Source organism: Gallus gallus, chromosome 4 (genome assembly GCF_016699485.2).
Source record: "Gallus gallus isolate bGalGal1 chromosome 4, bGalGal1.mat.broiler.GRCg7b, whole genome shotgun sequence".
NCBI lineage: Eukaryota > Metazoa > Chordata > Aves > Galliformes > Phasianidae > Gallus > Gallus gallus.
In genome coordinates this window covers 32,697,356-32,717,323 of record NC_052535.1, presented here as the reverse complement: position 1 = coordinate 32,717,323, position 19,968 = coordinate 32,697,356, and the positions used below count along the sequence as shown (strand labels likewise).

Below are 19,968 nucleotides of genomic sequence, written 5' to 3'. Positions count from 1 at the left end.
AATTCGTGGGATGTTATGTTATGCTACAAAATACTATGGAAATGAAAAATGATTGATGGTTAAGTTAAATCTAAATGTCTCAGTCACTTCTTTTTAAAAGTTGACTCTTCTGTCATATATAGAAAATTGGCAGTGGATCTAATGTGAGAGATCCCTCATTAGCAAGGTATTGTTTACTGATTTATGGGTATCCTTTGGCTCTAATGTCTCTGCAGTCTGTAACTGTCTTGCTTAAACTAGCGATGACCCAAAAAAAAGTGCAACTTTGCAAGTGGTTTGAGTGCAGCTGTATCATTTTTCTCAGTTCAGATCCCCATATCACTAACGGGAGAAGGAATGGTGCTTGTTCTCTGGCTAGATTACAGATGTGTGCAATCACTTGGCTCTTTTGCACTTGGCTCCTTTGCTCTTGTCTCAAACTAAACATTACAGTTCAGCTTAAATGCTGTACAGGAGGAAATGTTTTGGGAGCAAAAGGAAGATGAAGACAGAGTCTTAAAAGTAGGAGAACAGAGATGCTGAATAATAACCTGTCATGCCCCTCTGTTCCTGCTCCTTGTGGCACTTCCCTATAAAAACCCATCGTTGCTCTTTAGAATAAGTGGAGAATTAATGTGACATAGCATACATTTTTAGAGCTGTGACTACTGTTTGTCTTCAGGAAATTCTTATGGTTCATTGTTGAACGGCAGAGATTTGAACCACAAAAAGTGGTATATTTGGTAAAGAACTACTTGCTTTTTTCGCCTTTTCATCTTTCCAGTGACACACGGTCCCAGATGGACTCTTTTCTCCTTTTTCTTTCTCCAAATTGCCAGTCATTTCTAACTGCCTCTATGAAATTACTTGACCTTGAGACATAATTACTTTGTCACTGAAAGTAAAGCAGCTTGGCAAGAAATGTATACAGGCATGTGGAAGGGGTTGTGGTGCTGTGCATAGAGGAAAGCAGTAAGGCAGCAGCATGATTATGAATGGAAGAGCAGAGGGCAGGCAGTTCCGTGGGGGTTCATGCAGCTACCTTGACTGCTTCACACCATCATGAGGGTGTTACTTTCCTGTGACTTTTTGTGTTTGATGGGAGGAGCTAAATAAATGAGGAGAAAGTTGTGACCTAGGATAAAATATTTGGTCCATCAGCAGTTGCACATGACCTCATTAAGCCAGCTGTTCTGTGTTTTTTGGATGAATTTTTCATGTGGTTTTCTTTATGAGTATGTCAGGCAGAGAAGTGTACTTAATGATGGGGAAGTTTTATCCTTAGTCAATTATAATCTGTTAGGGAAACGCACAATCCTGCATCTCTGATTAATGTCCTTATTTCTGATGATGCATGTTGCTAACTAGTAGTAAATCTGTTAATCAAGATGATACAGTAACTGTATATATGAAACATTTATGTTTAAAATGATGCATAAAGAAAAGTTTCATGACTACTTAAAAGTGGTTATATCTTTAGATAATATGATTACTTAAAATACAGTGACATCATATCTGGTGGCAGTAGTGGGAAGGAGTTGTACCAGGGAAAGAAAAACCTTCTACAGCAAACTGTAACAGAGTTGGAAAGAGTAGCTTTCATCTCTGGGCTACACAAAAATGCGAAGAGTACATCAAGAAAGTTTGGAAAAACAGGCTTTGGGATGCTCTCTTTCTGTGTCTGGATTAAATATAATGTATTGTCTGATAGCGAATGAGCTCTGTGAGTTAACATTTAACTTTTTTTCCTAAAAACAAAAAAACACTTTGTTAAAAGTTGTTCTCATGTAACAGTTTACCACTGGGGTGTCTCTGGCAATTTCAAAGTATCTCTCTGATCCTGCATTTATCTCAGGAATGCTGTGTCAGAAATCAAAACTCTCCTCATATCTCAAGGATTATCAACTTCCCAGCCATAGCTGGAGAGTATACAGTAACAGCTGTGTGAGTGAAACCTTACTGAAAGGCTGCCAGGTTCCGAGCCTTTGCAAACAGCTAGGTGAGTGTGTTCATTCCCATGCCAAAAATCTTCCCCTTATCTTATGTGAAGATACAATCTTGTGATTAGTGGGTGCCAAGGGTTTATCATGATAAAGTTCAAGACTTGCATTGGCTTTTCCCAGCATCCACAGGGACTGGATTAATGTTCCAATTTCAGTGAGTCCTGAAACAATGGTTTTCTTACTTAGTAGTAATCTTGTAGAAAAGGATAGGAGACTAATGCAAACAAATTTAAATAAAATAGAAAGTGAAATAACCAAAGCTCAGGTTTAAAAAAAAAAAAAGAAAAAAGAAAAAAAGAAAAAAAAGAAATAGAAAAGCAGAAATTTAAGTTGAATGTTTTTACTATACAGTGTAAAATAAGAACTTGGTATCTCCTGGCTTCTGCTGTTCTTTGTGGAAATATTCAATAATCATGTCATTATTGGAAGCTCATAACAAAGGGTTTTGAGGAATAGAGACTTTTAAATCCCAGTCTTGTATTTTGTATTAGATATCAAATTAATTTTTATATGGAATTATTGCATTTTAGACTTCATTGATTTTTGGCTTGAACTGTAAAAAGAATGAACTTCTTGTTTTCAAGATTAAGTCCAATATTCACAGATGAGGGCAGAATATGGGAATGTTGAATTTATAGATTAAATTCCATGTACTTTTGCACCGATGAGAAGTTCAACTGTTTTGATGCCCCAAAAATCTGCATTCTGCATTAGTTGAAGAGTGAAATCATTTGAAGTCGTCTCCCTGCCAAGTTGATTTAAAGCTGATTCTTTCTATCATCTTGTCTTCCTGCTCCCCTTCCTCTGATCTCTCATGGCTTTGAGAGAGTCTCTTATTCTTTCTTTCTCCTTCAGTATTTAAAGGGAGACATAAGAGAATGGGTATTATCTGCAGACAGCAGAGCCCGTAGAATGATGCTGACATGGCAGGCTGCTTTCATGACTTACAAAGTAGAGGTAAAAATAAGTCTCTGATCCTCTTTACTGGTCTTTGCTCATTGCAAAGGAGCCCTGGAGTGGTCATCATTCTGATAGCCTGGAACAAGACAAACTTCTTTTTGAATTGAAACTCTTATCCCTTAGGGAAAGGACAGACATACTGTCACCTATATTGCTGCTCAGTGCTAAAAACTTGAATACTAAGATTTATATTCATATAAATTCCTGTATGTCAAGAGAAATTAGAGCTCATGTAAGTACTTTTAATTATAGTGAGTTCATCAGTTTGACCTGGCCCATGTTGTATTAGGAATATTTGTCTCATGCCCAAAGTAAATCCGTTACTTAAAATATGTTTAAAATCAATTGCAGACTTGCCAACTTCCAAAGAACAAATATTTAGGAAAAATGTGCTCAAAATTTATGATATATTTGTATATATATCGTACTTCTTTGTTAAAACAAAGAAATCTGTGATCTTGAAAACAAGAAAGCTTTCAGTAAGTAAATCCTTATAGAATTTGGCAGAATAGATCATTATTGTGCAAGCCTTTGTCTGTGATAGAAGTCAGCATTCAGCTCAGTGGTCTGTGCTCATTCAGCAGTGAATAATTGTCTGCAACACGAAGGCTTCTTATACTTCAGCATAATTGGGACTAATAACACACTGACCTTCTGGCTAAGATGTATTTATGGTGGCTAGTTCTCACTATGCCTGACCTACGTTTATCAGTTCACTTGCTGTAAACTCCTACTTCAAACCTTAAAAATTTGATTTTTAATTAAAAAGGAAAACATAGTAGTTACGTGAATGAGGCAATTGAACTATTGTTTTCACAATAGTGCTGGAGATCTGCTTGATAGACGTGTTAAGAATATAATGTGTTTTTCTAGTTTATGTTTCTTCTTCTGTACCAGAATATTATGAGAACAGATGTTATAATTTACAAATGCAATCAGAAATAATAGTTAACTGAACTGCTGTGGTACTTCAGATATCAAGGACTAAAATGTATTGATTGTTTTCTTCTATGTGACACATCTCTAGCCTTGTGAGGTTGCTGAATGTTGGTTGCTATTCTGAGGAAATTAATGTATGTTTATGGATGTCTCAAAAATATATATTGTTTTTGTAGATCTAGTGAAACATGACAAGGCTACTTATTTATGAATATTTTATTCACATACATAGCAGTATTTAACTCTTAAGAGGTAATTACTTGTTTAGCTACACGGAAGTCTTCTTGTGCTTTTTGGAAGCAAGTGCCTTGTTATTTGAAAGAAGTTGGAAGCATATTTGTTTCTAATACACTTACATGGTTTGTCTGATTTAATACGGCAAATACTTCATAATTCCCACATGGTTTATTTACTACAGAATTTAATTGGGATTTTTCCACTCTCATGCATTTTTTCCACTCATAACATTAATTTTACTTCTATTAGCATTTAAATAATCTTGTAAAAATAATAATAATTCTTTTTTAACCATTACCCCACTACCTTAATATTCAGAGAAAATACCGCATTACTGTGCAAACAAGTAAAAATGCAAGAATTTAATAATTTGAATAAAAGAAAATGTGCAGCTTTTATGCTTTGAATATGTGGTAAATTTTTCATTTGCTTTTCAAAAATGTGCTTTTCCAGTGGAAATGGGATGGGAAAGTGTGCATAGAAGTAAACATTACATTACAGACAATGCAGTGATGTTCATCTATGAAATATTTAAAATATTTGGATGCTTTAGTTGATCTTGCAAAACTTGAAGAATGATTGAATGAAGTAGTTATGGAGACTGTCCATAAGGCAAGGAGAAAAGTACATTTGGGGTTTTGAGATTTCTTTATATTGTATTTTTGGTCAGTATCTGACACTTCTTTTGGCTATGAGCTTCAGATTGGCACTGCTCTCTCTTTTTCCTCACCAAAAATGCTGTTTGTTTTATTTGAGTTATTTCAGTTGACCTTTGAAGGTCACTGTCTAAAATAAGTTCCATTCAGAACAGGAAGTTAGAGGTGAAAACAGCTTTATGGTGAATTGTTCTATGCCTCTGTTTTCTTCCAAGGTTTAGACTTCTTAATGCGGAGCATCTATTTCTCCATCCACTGAACAGCTGCCTTTTATTTTGTTGAATGTTTATGGAGCACAGCAGAAGTCTTTGGTCATGGTGCGTCATTAGCAGTCTCTGGACTTTTTAGCAAGTTTGAAACAGGGGACCAAGATCTAAAATGGCCTCTAAACAGAGGAATTATGGTGGAATTCATGAAACAGATTTTTCTTGATCTAAAAGCTTAGGGAAAAAAACAAACAAACAAAAAAAAAAAACTTATCAGGTGTGAAAAACTATCAGTTTCTTAGAAGACCTTAAGTGGGAGTGTTTCTTGCTCGGAGCATCTGGGAACTGTGTCTGCAATAGGCATTCGTACTTTAATGTGTGCTGTTTTTGTACTGCATAGGTTCTTCTGTATTTCAAAGTCTGAAATGTGTAATTGTGCATTTTTGTTCATTGAATCAAAGTGAAAGGGAAGAAGTTATGTAATTACTAATAGTAAGTCTGCCAACATCTTCACTTTGTAGCTGTGTATTGGAGCCATATGCCTGGTGCTAAGTATCTTCGTTAAAGTGAATGCCATTATTAGGTACTGAAAATGATAATGAAAATGTTGGAATATAACTCCATTTTATGTTCTTGATGGGAAGTAAGTTACTGAATGAATGAGAGTGGTAGCTTTATGTGCATGTCCAAACCTCTACAGATTTGAAAATGAGAAGGTATGCAAAGGATCTTAAAAGGCAGAAGGGACTATGGCAGTCACTCACTGCTGTCACAACCCAGAAAAAAAAACCTCTCTAATTTCTTTGCTTGAATGCACTTCTCCTTGGGTAGCTATAGTAAGCTTGCAACTTACTGAAAATGCTCCCTCAGTGCAGCTACGCTAAAGCATGCTGAAGGTCTGTAGAAGTTTAAAGGATTGGAATGGTCATATGTGGTGTTGTGTCAGAAACAGTACAGAAAATGAAAGACTTATAGTTAGGATTTCTTTCCTGTCTGCACCGACTGTCATGTACAGGAGGACATGTTCATTTCTGTATTTTCATCCAAAATGGGGAGGCTTCTAATAGCTGAAGTTGTAAGTTCATCTAGTTATGTGTATCTGGTATTTTTACAATATGCATCTGAGCTGCCCTGTAAGTCTTGAAATATCAGCTGCTTCCCAGTTCTTGGGGCTCTTAGTGGAATTGTGTAATAGGATCTGTAGTGCTCATAGACGTGTGGAGGGTACAGCCACACTGATTTCATATGTCAAGAGAATTATCATAGACTTAAAGCCCTGGAAACATAAGACTTTCTAACTGCAGAAGAGACTGTAGAAAGTAATTTGATGTCTTCCAGTTTAAAATTAAGTTACGTGAATCATATCTTAGACGAACACAACCTACTTATGCATAATTGATGTCTACAGGTGGCACCAGAATTTGTCACTAAATGTTCTGCCGTACTGCATTGTAAGCAATATAATTGTGGGTATATTTCTTAGCAGCTAAGAGATATTTTTTTCTGTATCTTAGTGAGTGCGCAAAGAATCATTTCCAGCTCATTTACTGAGACCTCGTACAATCCGTATGAGTTGAGATGCATTTCTAACGTGTCTGTTTAATTGTGGTTAATATTATTGGTCAGTATTTCTTGAATTGGTTACAAGAGCTTAAAATCAGTAAGGGAATACACCTGAACGTTAACGCAGCATTTTGTATACTGGGGAAATGTCCAGGTATTTACTATATGTGGATGCATCTTGAACCAAATAAACTTGCATGAATTTCTGAGCCCCTCCCAGAACTTAAGTGTGTTACTGCTTAACACTAACAGTTTCCAGGCAGCTGATGTCACACAATATTGAACAAAATATTCCTTTCTTATACCTTGCTAATGCTGAATTAATTGGTAGTGCAGATATAATTTAGAAGACGGTCTGAATAAATGTATCTTTTGAGTGCATTGTTCATTTTTGGGGGAAACTGACATGAACGTACCAGTGAAATTCATGGTATGGAAACAGTATCTAGACTTGGGGCTCAGGTGTTGTTGCTTCTATTTTTTAGTGTATAGTTAACATTAGCAGTCACCCTTATAATGATATGACATGTACTACCTCCAAGTATGGTGGCTGCCTACTCCTGCCATTAAGAAGGGTTGATTTGGTCAGTAATGTTGTCTAGCTTCTGTGACATCCTTTGAGCCAAAGAAGGGAGTCAAATACAATACATTCTTTTCTTCATTGTAGCAAGAATGATTTTAGAAATATTTAACAGAACTTCTTGATTACTATTATCACACCTTAATTTGGGTCATTTCTAAGTTACTTTACTTAGAAAATGAATGTTTTAAAGCTATTAAGGGAATAGTTTCAGTCTGTGGTTATAGTACTGCCAACAAAAGATGTGATTAAATAAATTGAATGTTGAAGACTTTCGGCTTACGGTTAACACCAGGTAATTAAAAGTAAGCGCTGCTGTGGGAGTGCATTATATATCAGCTGTACTCTTTACCTCATTAGCTGGGTTTTTGCATGTTTATGGAGCTAACTTGCAATTAAAAATGCCTTTAACGTATGCTTAACAAGGCCTTTTAGGTATTTGGAATAAAGTGCTACAATTTAATTGAAATTTGTATGGCATAAATAGATGTCGTAGTAACATACGAGATAAATCTCTGTGCCTAACTTCCTACATTGCATCTTTTCCTCTTTAGTGCTGACTGCAAGGCCTGAAATTAAACTCGCATAAAAAATGGATAATTTCTTCTATTGCTAAGAGTATTTTGATATGTCAATCAGATTTTAATTATATACAGTTATACTCAAAATTACGTTATTAACTATATGTTTATTTTTATATATTTTTTAATATTACTATATGTGAAAGTTGTATGAGTGTTAACACACCAATTTGGCTGGGCAGTTTTTAGCTATCGTATATCCTTCAGTTATTTGTCAGTTCTACATTAGAACATCAGAAGGAGTATACTGTCTAGGCACCCCTTACTATAGATTTTGTCACTTATCCTTCTTATCTTGTAACTGTATGCTTGTTGCACAGCGATTTTGATAAACTGGATTTTATATTAAGCCATTGTAAAAACTAAGTGGCAATGAAGTGTTTAAGGATAAGATAGATCACCGAAAAAGAAAGTAGAGGATGAACAACAATTTGGCAGGACACAGAAGTGTATGTGCTACATTTGTAAACAAGGATCATGTGTGAACTTTCCTACAGTATTAATTATAAACTTTTTGTCTTCATGTAGGAGTGTTGTAGTACCACCGAAGAAATCAAACATTTCCTCTACTACGGCTGCTATGGGTATTCCTGCAAATGCTGTCAGTGTGGTTTCTTCTTTAGATTCAGCACAAGCCCCAGATTTGTCAGGAGAATCTCCTGGTGAGTAAGAGTAGCCCTTCCATATTTGCTTCCCTTTTTCCCACCATCCATTGTGAATGCAGATGAACAAGTTTTTATGTAATTTCCTAATAAAGGTGAGTTCTTCCATGCATTAAATCACCATAGACGAGTAGATGAAAATAACTATTTCAGACATGAAATTATCAATTACATTCAGGTGTAATACTGACATATATATATATATATATATATATATGCTATTTAGCTGTTTATATATCTGTTTACATATGAGTTATTTCTAGTTATTCATAGTTCTTGCTGGTTATATATTCTCAGTGGAGAACACGTCAATTTGGGAAGGTAGTATTTTGTACTGTCCTGTTTTGTTTCTTTCTTTTTTTTCTCCCCTAAATTACTCAAGTGCATCAGGTATAACATATCCTAAATTATCAAGTCAGACAAAAGGGCCTTTGAGACTTCTGTATCCAGCTTACTACTCTATCTGTATCTATGTCATATAATCTCCTGTAGTAGTTTATAGGCTTGCATTTGTTATCTGTGCATGTAACAAAGACCAGTACCAGATACTTCCGTAGAATTGTTTGAGTTGGAAGGGACACTTAAAGGTCTTTACAGTACTTTACAGGAAAAATGAACAAAAAAACCAAACACAATCCCTTCTTTTGTTTAAAAAAAAAAAAAAAAAGAATAAATCACAGAAATAATGTTTTATTCGAAAACAATACAAATCTTTGTTAAACTTCTTTGGGGTATTCTTTTTACCTCTTAGCTGAACAAATGTGTGTCTGACCTGTTAAAGTAGTATAATTTCACAATTCTTCTGATCTTAAAAAAGCAGTCATGATTTATTAATTTGTGTTCAGTGTAAACACAACATATTATACTATTTTTTTAGCAGATTTTTTTTTGTTTCATAAAATATAAAATTATTTATAAATTGTGGGACATTTATCTGAGAATGTATTTGTTAATGCTAATTAGGACTGAAAATGATATAGAAGTGCTTCCAGTACCTTTAGTCTAAGGTCGGATTCAGTGTTGCTGCTGGACTAATTGCTTTGGACAGTTTTGCAGGACAGAATTGAGTAGGTTGTTTATAAGCAAAGTGGTCCTTTGAACCCTTAGTCTCTCTGGTAGTTCTATATGCAATAAATGATATTTAGCCTTATATGCTGTGTCAAAGGCATGCTTTTCTGCTTAGCCATGTAGTCTATGTAGGTTCTCATAATTGTGTCTGTGAAGTTGAATGACAAGACTTGGAACTGATTTGCATCTTAATGAAGGAAATCTCAGTTTTCAGTAGTTGAGCATTTTTTCCCCCTGTTTTTATGATCTTGTATCCAAATTGCAAAGGTAAAAAATATAACCCATTCTCATATCCTCATGTATCTAGCAGATATTTATTGTCATCTTCAGCTGCTCATTATGTTTCTTAGGGAAATCTAAAAGATATTATTTCAGCCATGATAAATGAAAAGCTGTTGAAACCTAATACATTTTTATTCTCTGCAAAAGGGAGAATCCGTTTAGTCATTGAAACTGCAGGAGGCAGCTCTAGAGTAGTTTAGGAATAATGTTTGGACTAGGAAAAAACACTGTCTTAAAATGGCAAAGTGCTTTGGGGAAGATTGGCTCTGAGATGTGCATCTGTTTTTAAACGTATAAAACCTGATCAATCCTAAAATTGTGTTTTAAAGTAAGTTATAATGTATTAATTTCTCACCTGAATACCCAGGTTAGATATGGGCTTACTTAGTACCATTTCTTAAGTCAATATTTATTTGCTCTTAATGGAAACAAATCAGATAAAGACTGATTTTCAGATTTATTCAACCTTTTAAGAAAGTATAGAAGAAATACAAGTGTCCCTGTGCTTGTGGAATGTATAAGAAATCCAGACAGTAAACAATACTGATGTGGTTGGTAACTGTGTGACTTTGAGCATGTCTAGGAGTTTTGACAAAAATTGTACACCTAATCTGAGCAGATATGCATAAAATGAAACAAATCAGAATGCAAATATTAGACATGTTTAGACTGGCAGTCTAATTAATTAAAAGAAGTAGTGAAGGGTTAAATAAAATCATGATTTCAAACAAAATTTAAGACTTTTTTTCCTAGTAAAATAATGGCATAGAAACAGAAAACGTGCAGAGTTAGTGTAGTTTATGTTTGTATGAATTAGGTAAGTTGCACATGTTTAAGTTTGAAATACAGTTCTGTATAAGGGCTTTAGCTTTGTTGGATTAACACTAAATGAAGTTCCTATAAAATTAAAATAAAAACAAAATTTTCCCAGAGTTTGCGTCATGTTTTTTACTCATTTTTGTCTACATGCAGCTGAGTCAATACTTCATACTCATTTTTTAGGTAACATTTTTTTCAAGTCTGTTTACTTAATCATTACAAAAAATTATTTTTGGAAAAACAGCTAAGACTGGCAATATGTGTAATGAGTATAAATTGTAGGCTTTCACATTTTTATGAAAGTTATTTATTGAACAATGTTGCTACATCTTAAATTTCAGCTGCTTTATGTAAGGTATAAGATATTTTATAAAATGTTTGATATGCATTTGTATTATATATTTCAAAAAGCAGCTAAGCAAACAGAACCTTTGCATATAATGCTTTACTGTGTAGGCTTGTATTACTTTACTCAGAAGCAGATGAAAAGGAGGTAAAGACATTGAAATGAAATAGCAAGTGACAGTATTTTAGTTGTAAGATGTTTATAAGCATAATTTGGAAATAAGTTTTAGGTAGTGTGTGAGCATCCTCCACCTACAGGTGTAGTATCAAAATTGCATGCTGAAATATTAGTCCATATAGTTTCAGAGGTCTCTGTTCATGTTTGTGTGTACTCAATTGATCCATCTCCTCACCAGTATTTATTCCTAGAGTTTTTAACTTGCCTGTAGCTTGAAGTCTGAGTATCTCAGATATTTGACCCTTAACATTGTCTGAAGCTTGCTGGACTTTATATCAAGTGGATGTGACATGTCCTGGCCTACCAAATATGAAGTGTTGACAAGTTAAAATGATAACCATCTCAGCTCGCTCTCTTCCTCTGATATTCTGAAAGAGGGTGAAACATGATTTGGCCTCAAACAGTGTGTCCTTTTAGCAGAAGCTTCTTCCCATTCTCTTACTCAAACCACTGAGTATTTCAGAGCACAAAAAACTCTTCCTGCATACAAATCTGCCCTTTGTTTTTGAGTATTTTAGTGATGTCTCATATCTGGGCATGTCTTCTGTTGGTATCATTAATTGGTTATCCCAGTTTTTTGAAAGATCCTGAAAATAAATGGAGAAAACATAGGCTCTTCTTAGCCCTATCTTATTGACGTTGGTATTGAGCAAAAGAGCACCTTTACCCAGGGAGCGAGCAGGAATTCACTTGTGTTGTTTCTTCCTGCAATATACTGTAGGCAGAAGGTGAGATGTGATATTTTATACACTAGGTGCCCATGGAGGGCTATTGGAAAGGCAGGACTTGGTGAAGGTGTCCAAGGTACTGTGAATGTACTAATAGGGTGCTTGTATTTCTACTTGCCCCTTGGTTTTTTTTTAAACATCTTAGTTACAGTTGTAATGTTCTGAAGTACTATGAACTTCTTTTCAACTATTTGGCAGTTTGCTTTTCAGCTGTTTTCTCTGATGCTGAGTTTCTCTATTTGTATACTTAAAGGATTGCATATGTATGTTATTACCATTACAGTGTGATTTTTGAGGCTTTTGAATAATTGAAAAATGCTCGTTCAAGTGTCATTTTTATAAAGGAGTATGAAAATAAGAGGCAAGTGTGCACTGTGTCTTGTCCTTACTGGCACTCCCAAGTGTAGAAAGCAGTTCCACACAGTTTTTGTTGTCTGCCTCCTCTCCGTCTGCCTGTCCTGAGTAGAGGCATGGTCTGTTCCTCAAAGTCTGAAGTTATAAACAAGGCCATTTCAAAGGCTGAGGTGAAAGCAGGCATGGGTACTTGGAAGGAAGCTGGAAATAAACACTAACATGAGATTAAAAAAAGGATTTGTGTCTCCATCCTAGTCCTACGAGTTGGAAAATGTACGTTTTCTCCTACAGATTGCTGCTTTTGCAAAGAATGGTGTTCACTGATTTTTATACAGAGGTGAAAATATCTTCAAGTCTTGCAGTAAAGTGGGAGACAGGCTCAAGTTAAAGCGCATGTGAAGTGAGTTACCATCGGTGCAGTAGTAATTCAAGAAACCTACTGAAATATAATAAGTATTTCAAAGAGTGTTTCAACTTGACAGTAACAGTAGTTGAAGGCTAGTTACCAACAAGTTTAATGACACTTTGAAAATAATCTAAAATGTTAATGACATGCAGTGAACTATTTTAATGCTAGTATGAAAACAGTTTTAGAACAGCTTCTCTTCAGAGCGCACCATTGTTTTGTGAAATCTGTTTTGGTTTAACCTGCAGACATGTTTATGTAACAGATCTCTTATATTAGCTTATAAAAACCTTTCATTGTAGTCTTTCATTTTACGCTTCTAGCTCTGGAAGTGTATTTTTGAATGAGCTCATTATTTTACCAGATATTCCTTTCATAAAAGGCATCAGTATATTTCAGTATGTTAGATCTGTTGTGCAAAATTAAGAAGTGTAATAACTTAGTTGTTTGTTTTTTAAATTGTCTCCATCCTCCCAGACTAAAGTATGTCATGGACTGTTTCTGTATTGCCCACACGTATTTTGTAAATGCTTATGCTAAAGCATTAAGATCTTACAGAAGGAGTTGCTTTAACAATATTTTATTGCTGGAAACATTATTTGTTTAGACCCTTGGGGACCTTGAATAAACAATAAGGTTTCACTGCAAGGGTGCTAGACAGATGATCTATTTGCATTTTCTTTTATGTCCTTGCTAATGTCTGTAAAACTGTCAGTTTGAAGGAGCCAGTTTATCAGTGAAAGGATAAGGAAGAGATAAGTTGGTTTAGTTCCACATGTTTGAAGTAGCTACTGCACTTACCCACATGTGTGTTGCGGATGAAAATATGCTACTGAAGTGGTTTTTTTGTTTTTTTTTTTGAAGCTAAAATATTAGAATAACAAGCCATTTCTGAGTCAAAGTCAAAAGTCTAAGGTTTTCACAAAACAAAAATTACATGCAAATACCACCATCCATAATGATCACATCTAAAAATCTCAGCTTTGATAAATTGGAGATTTCACCCTTTTTAATAAAATGTGACTGAGGTTGAAATGCGGATATAGGTCATGATAAACACGGAGAAATTTAAACCATAAATATCCTTACATCAGCTTAAAATAGAACATCAGTTGTGTAGATGCCCGGCTTCCTGACTTAAGCTTCTGTCAAATTCATATTTTCAGTGCTCTTTTTTTGTTCTGTCATTTAAGATTGATCTTAACTTAAAACTTACTGGTTTTCCGTTTACACACTTAGACCTAGTCATTCTCTGTTATGCAGTTTGTTTTGATTTCTTGAAAGAATAGTAACATTCTCACCTTATTGTCAGAGAGTTCCTTTACCTGTCACCATTTTTGCCAATGCTATTGTGTGTTTTAGAAAAAATAAATTACCTACTATTCAGTGTAGGTCTCTTAATTAGCCTCATGATGGCTATTACGCCCTTTCATTGTCTTAGCAGATGTTTCTCCTGACTTTTTTTTTCTAATTTTTCCCTCAGTTATTTTACTTGTGGCCTAAATACTGCACTGAATTTCTTTCATCTCATTGAACTGTAAAACTCCTGCCATCCTGCTGCACTGCTAAAGCCTTTTTTTGATTTCCCTTTTACTTTTGATGATTTTGACGTACTTAAAGATTAGTGGATTACAGGTCACAGATTTATATATAGTAAAAAGCCTAGATGCTTTTATACAACAAAATATTCTGCATGTGCAGTCTACTTGTTGAGAGGACTTTCTTATTTTGGAGGCTTTAGATATAATGTCAGTCCTGTATTCTGTTCAGCTTCCCCGATCAGTGTACAAATTTCAGCAGACAGGCAGTATATGGGCTGAAGTCTGTCAGTAGGCGCTTCTGTGTTAAGTTGAAGCACTTTTTTACTTACTGAGCATAGAGATGCTGGGCTTTAGAGAGAAAACTGAGAATTAGAGTTAAATATTTGACTCTAATTATTCAGACTCACTAAAGAATATATAAAAGTTATAAAAGAATATATAAAAGTTATCATTAAAATGAATTATTTTCAAGTTTCAATCCAAGAGGTAGTGGGGGAAGAGGTATTGTATGTATTTAGGTATGAACGTACGTATCAAAAAAATCCATATGCAGCTATTATCAGTAATTATGCAGTACCTTGTTGAGGACTTTTGAATTGCTAAATCATGTGTGTGGTTTTTATTTATTTATTTATTTGCTTTCTGTGTTCTTTGGCATATTTATTTATTTAAGTGTTTGCTTATTTTCAGCACATCATTTGCGTGCTGGTTCTTTGGAAACACCAAAATGCATTTAGGTGGTTTTAATGTGTAAAACTTGATTTAAAAAAAAAAAAAAAGGAAAAAAAAAGAAAGCTATATCTACAAACACTATTTATGTACTTTAAAAGTTAAAATAGAAAAATACTCTAGGTGCTCCCATTGAATCCATCTATCCCTCTAAATAAGTATATGTTGATTTGTTTTGATTATATACATTATTTTGGAAAGCTTGCATAGAAGATTCAGGTTCTGCTTTACTTTCACCTAATGTTTTGTTCTGTATTCTTTTGTCCCTCATTCTTAATGGCCCACCCAAATTTGTTTCTGACCCTGTCATCCCACACAGAAGTCAAAATAAGAGCTTCATGTTGCATTTATGAAAACAGTAAGTGATTCACATTCACACAGGAATCTACCTATGAAGAAAAATAAAAGGAGAACTTAGAATTTTGATTCATTGGTTTTATTAATTAGTTTCTACGTTGTCTTTATAATGTGATTAGAGACAAACATCTCATACAATGTGAAATACACTCTTGGGGAAAAATGTATCAGTGCTTTGGAGCAGAAGTTTGAAATATGGTAGGAGAAATAACCTTAGTATCAAGGATGTGTGCTTTGCCTTCTTTTTACAAATTTATTCCACTTCAGTCATGTAGAAAAACATTGAAAAGCTGTAGACGACACCTTTTGGTAGGCATTTTCAAGGTCATCGTTTCACAAAGGTTGTGTTTAAATGAGCACACACCAGTGTAGGTAGGGTGATTGGGAGTTTTCCTGCAGTCATTGTTCTAAGAAGGATCAGGTCTTTGCTAGGCTAGATATGGAAACTGGTATGATGAAGCTCTTCTTTCATGCTTCCCCCTGCTGCTGTACTTCAGCTACAATGGGACTCTGTAACTGTCAAGGTGAGAGGAAAGAAAACAGGACAGGGCCTTAAGTTGGGAAGAGGGAGGATTACAGATAGACCAGAAGTGGTCACGTTCCTCAGAATTTCACAGAAATCTGTCTGCTAAGATTCATTCCTCTCTATAGTTTGGAGTTCAGTGCAAGATTTGTGAGTTTTACCATTCCTGTCCTGGCTGGAAATACCTGTGAAATCTCTGGCTGTTTTGCTTAGCCTCTCTCCATCAGTGCTGACACCAATCCATACTGCAGTATAGAATTTGTGTTTCTCTTTACTTACTAGACATCATTTACTACACTGCCGATGAAGCCATGAAGTGTTAGTTTGATGTAACACAATTGTTTTTTTTTTCTAAGTGTGGGATACATAAATGACTAAGTCTTCACTATCAACCTGTGAATTATCAATGTGAAACAGTTAATAACTCATAAATGAAGTTATACTGCTGCCATCGTGCTATTAAAGCTGGCGGTACAATGGATAATTTTATCATAGTTGTCTTTGTCAGAATCCTGGTGTGGCAAAACTTTAAACTAGGCTTGCTGGTTTTGTATTCTGCCTTATTTTGAAACAAATGTATTGGTAATATTAGACAGAAAATAAAGGGTTTCCTGTTAATTAAAAATTGGATGAGCACTTCCAGTAACCAAAAGAGATGCTTTAAAATGTTACAATTTGGCTCTGTATTACTATATATTAATTTATTGTTAGTAGTATATATTAGTATATGACAGGAGTATTAGATTATGTAAGTCATTATCTGCATTCTCTGTTTCAAGGTTGCAAGTGTTCTTAAATTTATTCAGATGTGTAGTGGATAAGGCCAGAAAAGATCACTATAGTTTGGTCTGAGTTCCTCCACAAAGCAATTGACAGGTCTTCCTTGCATTACTTTCTGTTTGTGCTAGAGCAATGTTTTAAAAGCTTACTAAGGCAAAATCTGGTAAATACAAATGCAATTAAATAAGAGTCTTGTGGAAAATAAAGTTTGTGGTAGGGAGAGGTCAAAGAGTTTATCTAGTCCCGCATGTACTTGAAAACAATGGCTTCTCAAAGATAGAGTGTGAAACTTAAGTTTTTCTGATCTAGATGTATAACCTCTGTTGTGTGTTTCTTATATAATTAGTTTATTACTCTCTCTTGTAGGAAGGCGATCATCTAATTCAAAACTGCCATCTGTCCCTACAGTTTCTTCAGTGCCTGAGGATTCTGCTTCAAATATGAGGTAAATTCTTTAAATGAACATCTGAAGAGCTGTGCTGTGGCTTACATTTTGATACTCCAGTTGATAATCCAATTCCATGTTTTAATAAAAATCACTTAAGCTTCTTTGTTTTAGGTTGTTCTGGATGATCAATACCTAATCAAGGCTTGGGAAAATATGAGTGTTGGGTTATTGACGCCTTCTTATACATCTGCGTCACTTTAACACTGGCAAAATCCTGTGCTCCTTTCAGCAGAATTTCTCCAGTGCTTTGTTTTATTAATCATATACATCTTTTTACTAGTATTACAGACAGACTTGAACATGCTTTGGAAAAAGCTGCCCCACTTCTGAGAGAGATTTTTGTGGATTTTGCTCCCTTTCTTTCTCGAACTCTTTTGGGCAGCCATGGACAGGAGTTGCTGATAGAAGGTACAAGTAAGTTTCCATTAAGAAATATATCCATTTGTTTTATTTTATCTTAGAGACTCAAAATGTCTGTTGTTACTGCTGGCGCTGCCCTGGAGACTTTCTTTCTGCCTTTCCACACAACTGTCTACTGGATTTTGCTGCTGCTTCTTTTCTCTGTCTTTACTCCTCAGCCAGAGGTCATTGTCATTGCCTCCTCATCTTTGCCGTCTGTGTGCTGCTTCTTTGCCTACATCTCATCTGATAGTTTCACATGTCCCATTAGGTCAGACCAACTACTGTTCTATTTTAGTTTTCTGATTCTTCCAGGGAATTGTATCATAGAAGCTGATGTCTGAAATATGTCATGTGTGCTTGGAGTTCCCCAACTTGGAACTGGGGTCAACACTTAGACACTAAATTAAGTATAGAGTGTAGAAACATAAGTATACAAAATCCTTGCATTTTCATGGTGTTGCCATAACAGCAGGTATGTTGGAAACTATGTCAGAGGATACTATGATGCATCTCCTACATGAGAATCTTCTTCTGTCCTTTTGGTTTCTCACTGGAGGGCAGTAGTGAAGGTAACAGGAATACGTTGAGAAGAATTCTCTGTCTCTTCTTAAGTGATAAGGATTCAAGTGTACAGCAGTAATAGTGACTTTTCCTAGTACTGAATGGTTGAGCTTGAGAGGATTGAGTTTTTTCTACAGGCGGGTTTCTGTTTTTCCTAAAAACAAGGCAGACTCCTGTAAAGCAAAGGTCAATGTTCTCAATTTAAAAAGTCATATTTTTTGGAATAATGTTGATTTAGTAGTGAACGTGAGTTTTTCAGATTTCTCTTAATTTTATCATATAAAACTGTTTTGCCCACCCATTTTTAGAGCAAAATTGCAGTTTTTGTCCAGTTGCAGCAGTGAATTGAATTAGGCCCTGAGCTTGTTGCAACTTCCAGTAATTAAGTACTCACATGCTGGAAACTCATGGCTGATAAACTTGTGATGATGGCTTATATTTGAGCAATATCTGCAATTGGTAAGGTTCTTGAATTTGCTCGTTTCCTAGATTTGGACTGGCATCCTGCATGTAGTACTGAATTACCGTCACTGTTGTCAGAAGCACAGTTAGAGTATCAAACACATATAAGAGTTTGTATCGGAATTCATGTTGTTTAACTTCACTGAAATTATTTGTTTTAAGAATGAAACTTGCCTTTTAGGAATTATACCTGCCTGCCTCCCAGGGCTTTTATGACAGGGAAAAGTCTATGAATTATCACAGTAATATTCTCTGTAAGACTGAACAGGATGGAGTTCTACTTTTGATTATACATATGGGCATTGCCTTAGCTTATAAACATTTTAATTGAAGCTGCCTTGTGAACAAATTAATTTCATTCATCTAACTAGAATAAGAGATTTTTTTTCTGAAATATTTATTTACCCAGGGAAATGAGTATCCTACTTGTATTTTCTTTGTCTGTGGATAAGGAGAATCTGGTTTCAAAATTTTCTTTTCCAAACTTGCTGATTCTATGAAAATAGTTTAACTGTAGTATAGATGACATATACGGAGAAATGTGTATATTGTGGATTTGAAGGCTAAAAAAAAAAAAAGCAAGAAAATGATTGGGTCTGAATAGACAAAAATAAACAAATAATCATTTTTGAAAGAACACTTACAGGCTGACCCAAAACATCGTGCAAATACAAATAATAACAGTAGTCAAATTAGTTTATAAACAATTGCGAATGTATAATAAGTTGTTGCTTGCACTTCTGCTAAGGTTTAGTGTGAGGTTAGGGGTCAAAGTACTAATAAGAGTGTTTGGGATGTCTGCTGCCATGAAACAAAATGGAAACTTGATTGATAGCTGGGGGCTGAATGGAGAACGTGCAGTGGAGAAAGCAAAGGTCATAAAGCCATTTCCCTTCTCTGCATATATAATGACCCAATCCTTCAAGAAGTAGCAAAATGTAGATACAGTGGATTTAATATAACATATGTTAACCATACTTCCGATTATTTTGAAATACAAACATTTATGAAACTCTGAGTAATGGAGGTAATGTATTACTATTAGCTGCATCTTTAGATGCAAAGCATGGAATGTATGGTCTCCCTCACAAAATTTTATTTTATGCTGATAAAGTACAAAATTCTACTGTAAGTGGTATGAGAATGTCAGCTTTCTTTTATTGTTGAGATGCCTCTATTACACATTACAATATTTTGTGTTAGCAAACAATGCCAAATAAACATGCATTTATGTCTAATACATATATTTTTTCCTTTTGTAGGCCTTGTGTGTATGAAATCTAGCAGTTCAGTTGTGGAGCTGGTGATGCTTCTTTGCTCACAGGTGAGATTTATGTAACATTTGAATTGTTCTCTGAACACAGTGGAAATTGCTGTGAAAATTTTATTTTAAATTTTACTTCAAATTTAAGATCTTCTAATTATTTTAAAAAAATTAGATGCAAGGTCTATTGTGTTACTAAAAGCAGAAGTTTTTTTAATATCACTTTTGACTACTAGGTTGGAGAGAGAGAAGATACTAAAGGTTTTACGTTCCCTTGCTTTTGAGTGTTTACATAACCTTGAAGTTGACATGCCTAAGTATTTCTATACTATCATTTTTGCAAGATGAAATAGAA

General features: G+C 34.8%; 1 protein-coding gene across 3 annotated transcripts in view; it reads left to right on the top strand.

The window, feature by feature from the left end:
• Window positions 1-19,968, top strand: part of LRBA (LPS responsive beige-like anchor protein) — a 372,868-nt gene that overhangs the window by 77,622 nt on the left and 275,278 nt on the right. For 2 of the 3 annotated variants that reach the window (XM_040699153.2, XM_015276673.4), the window contains exons 31-34: window positions 8,233-8,366; window positions 16,843-16,921; window positions 17,205-17,338; window positions 19,612-19,673. In XM_040699153.2, the coding sequence (XP_040555087.1) occupies window positions 8,233-8,366; window positions 16,843-16,921; window positions 17,205-17,338; window positions 19,612-19,673 (409 nt within the window). The remainder of the gene's footprint in view (window positions 1-8,232; window positions 8,367-16,842; window positions 16,922-17,204; window positions 17,339-19,611; window positions 19,674-19,968) is intronic. The other variant, XM_040699152.2, reaches the window with a different exon arrangement.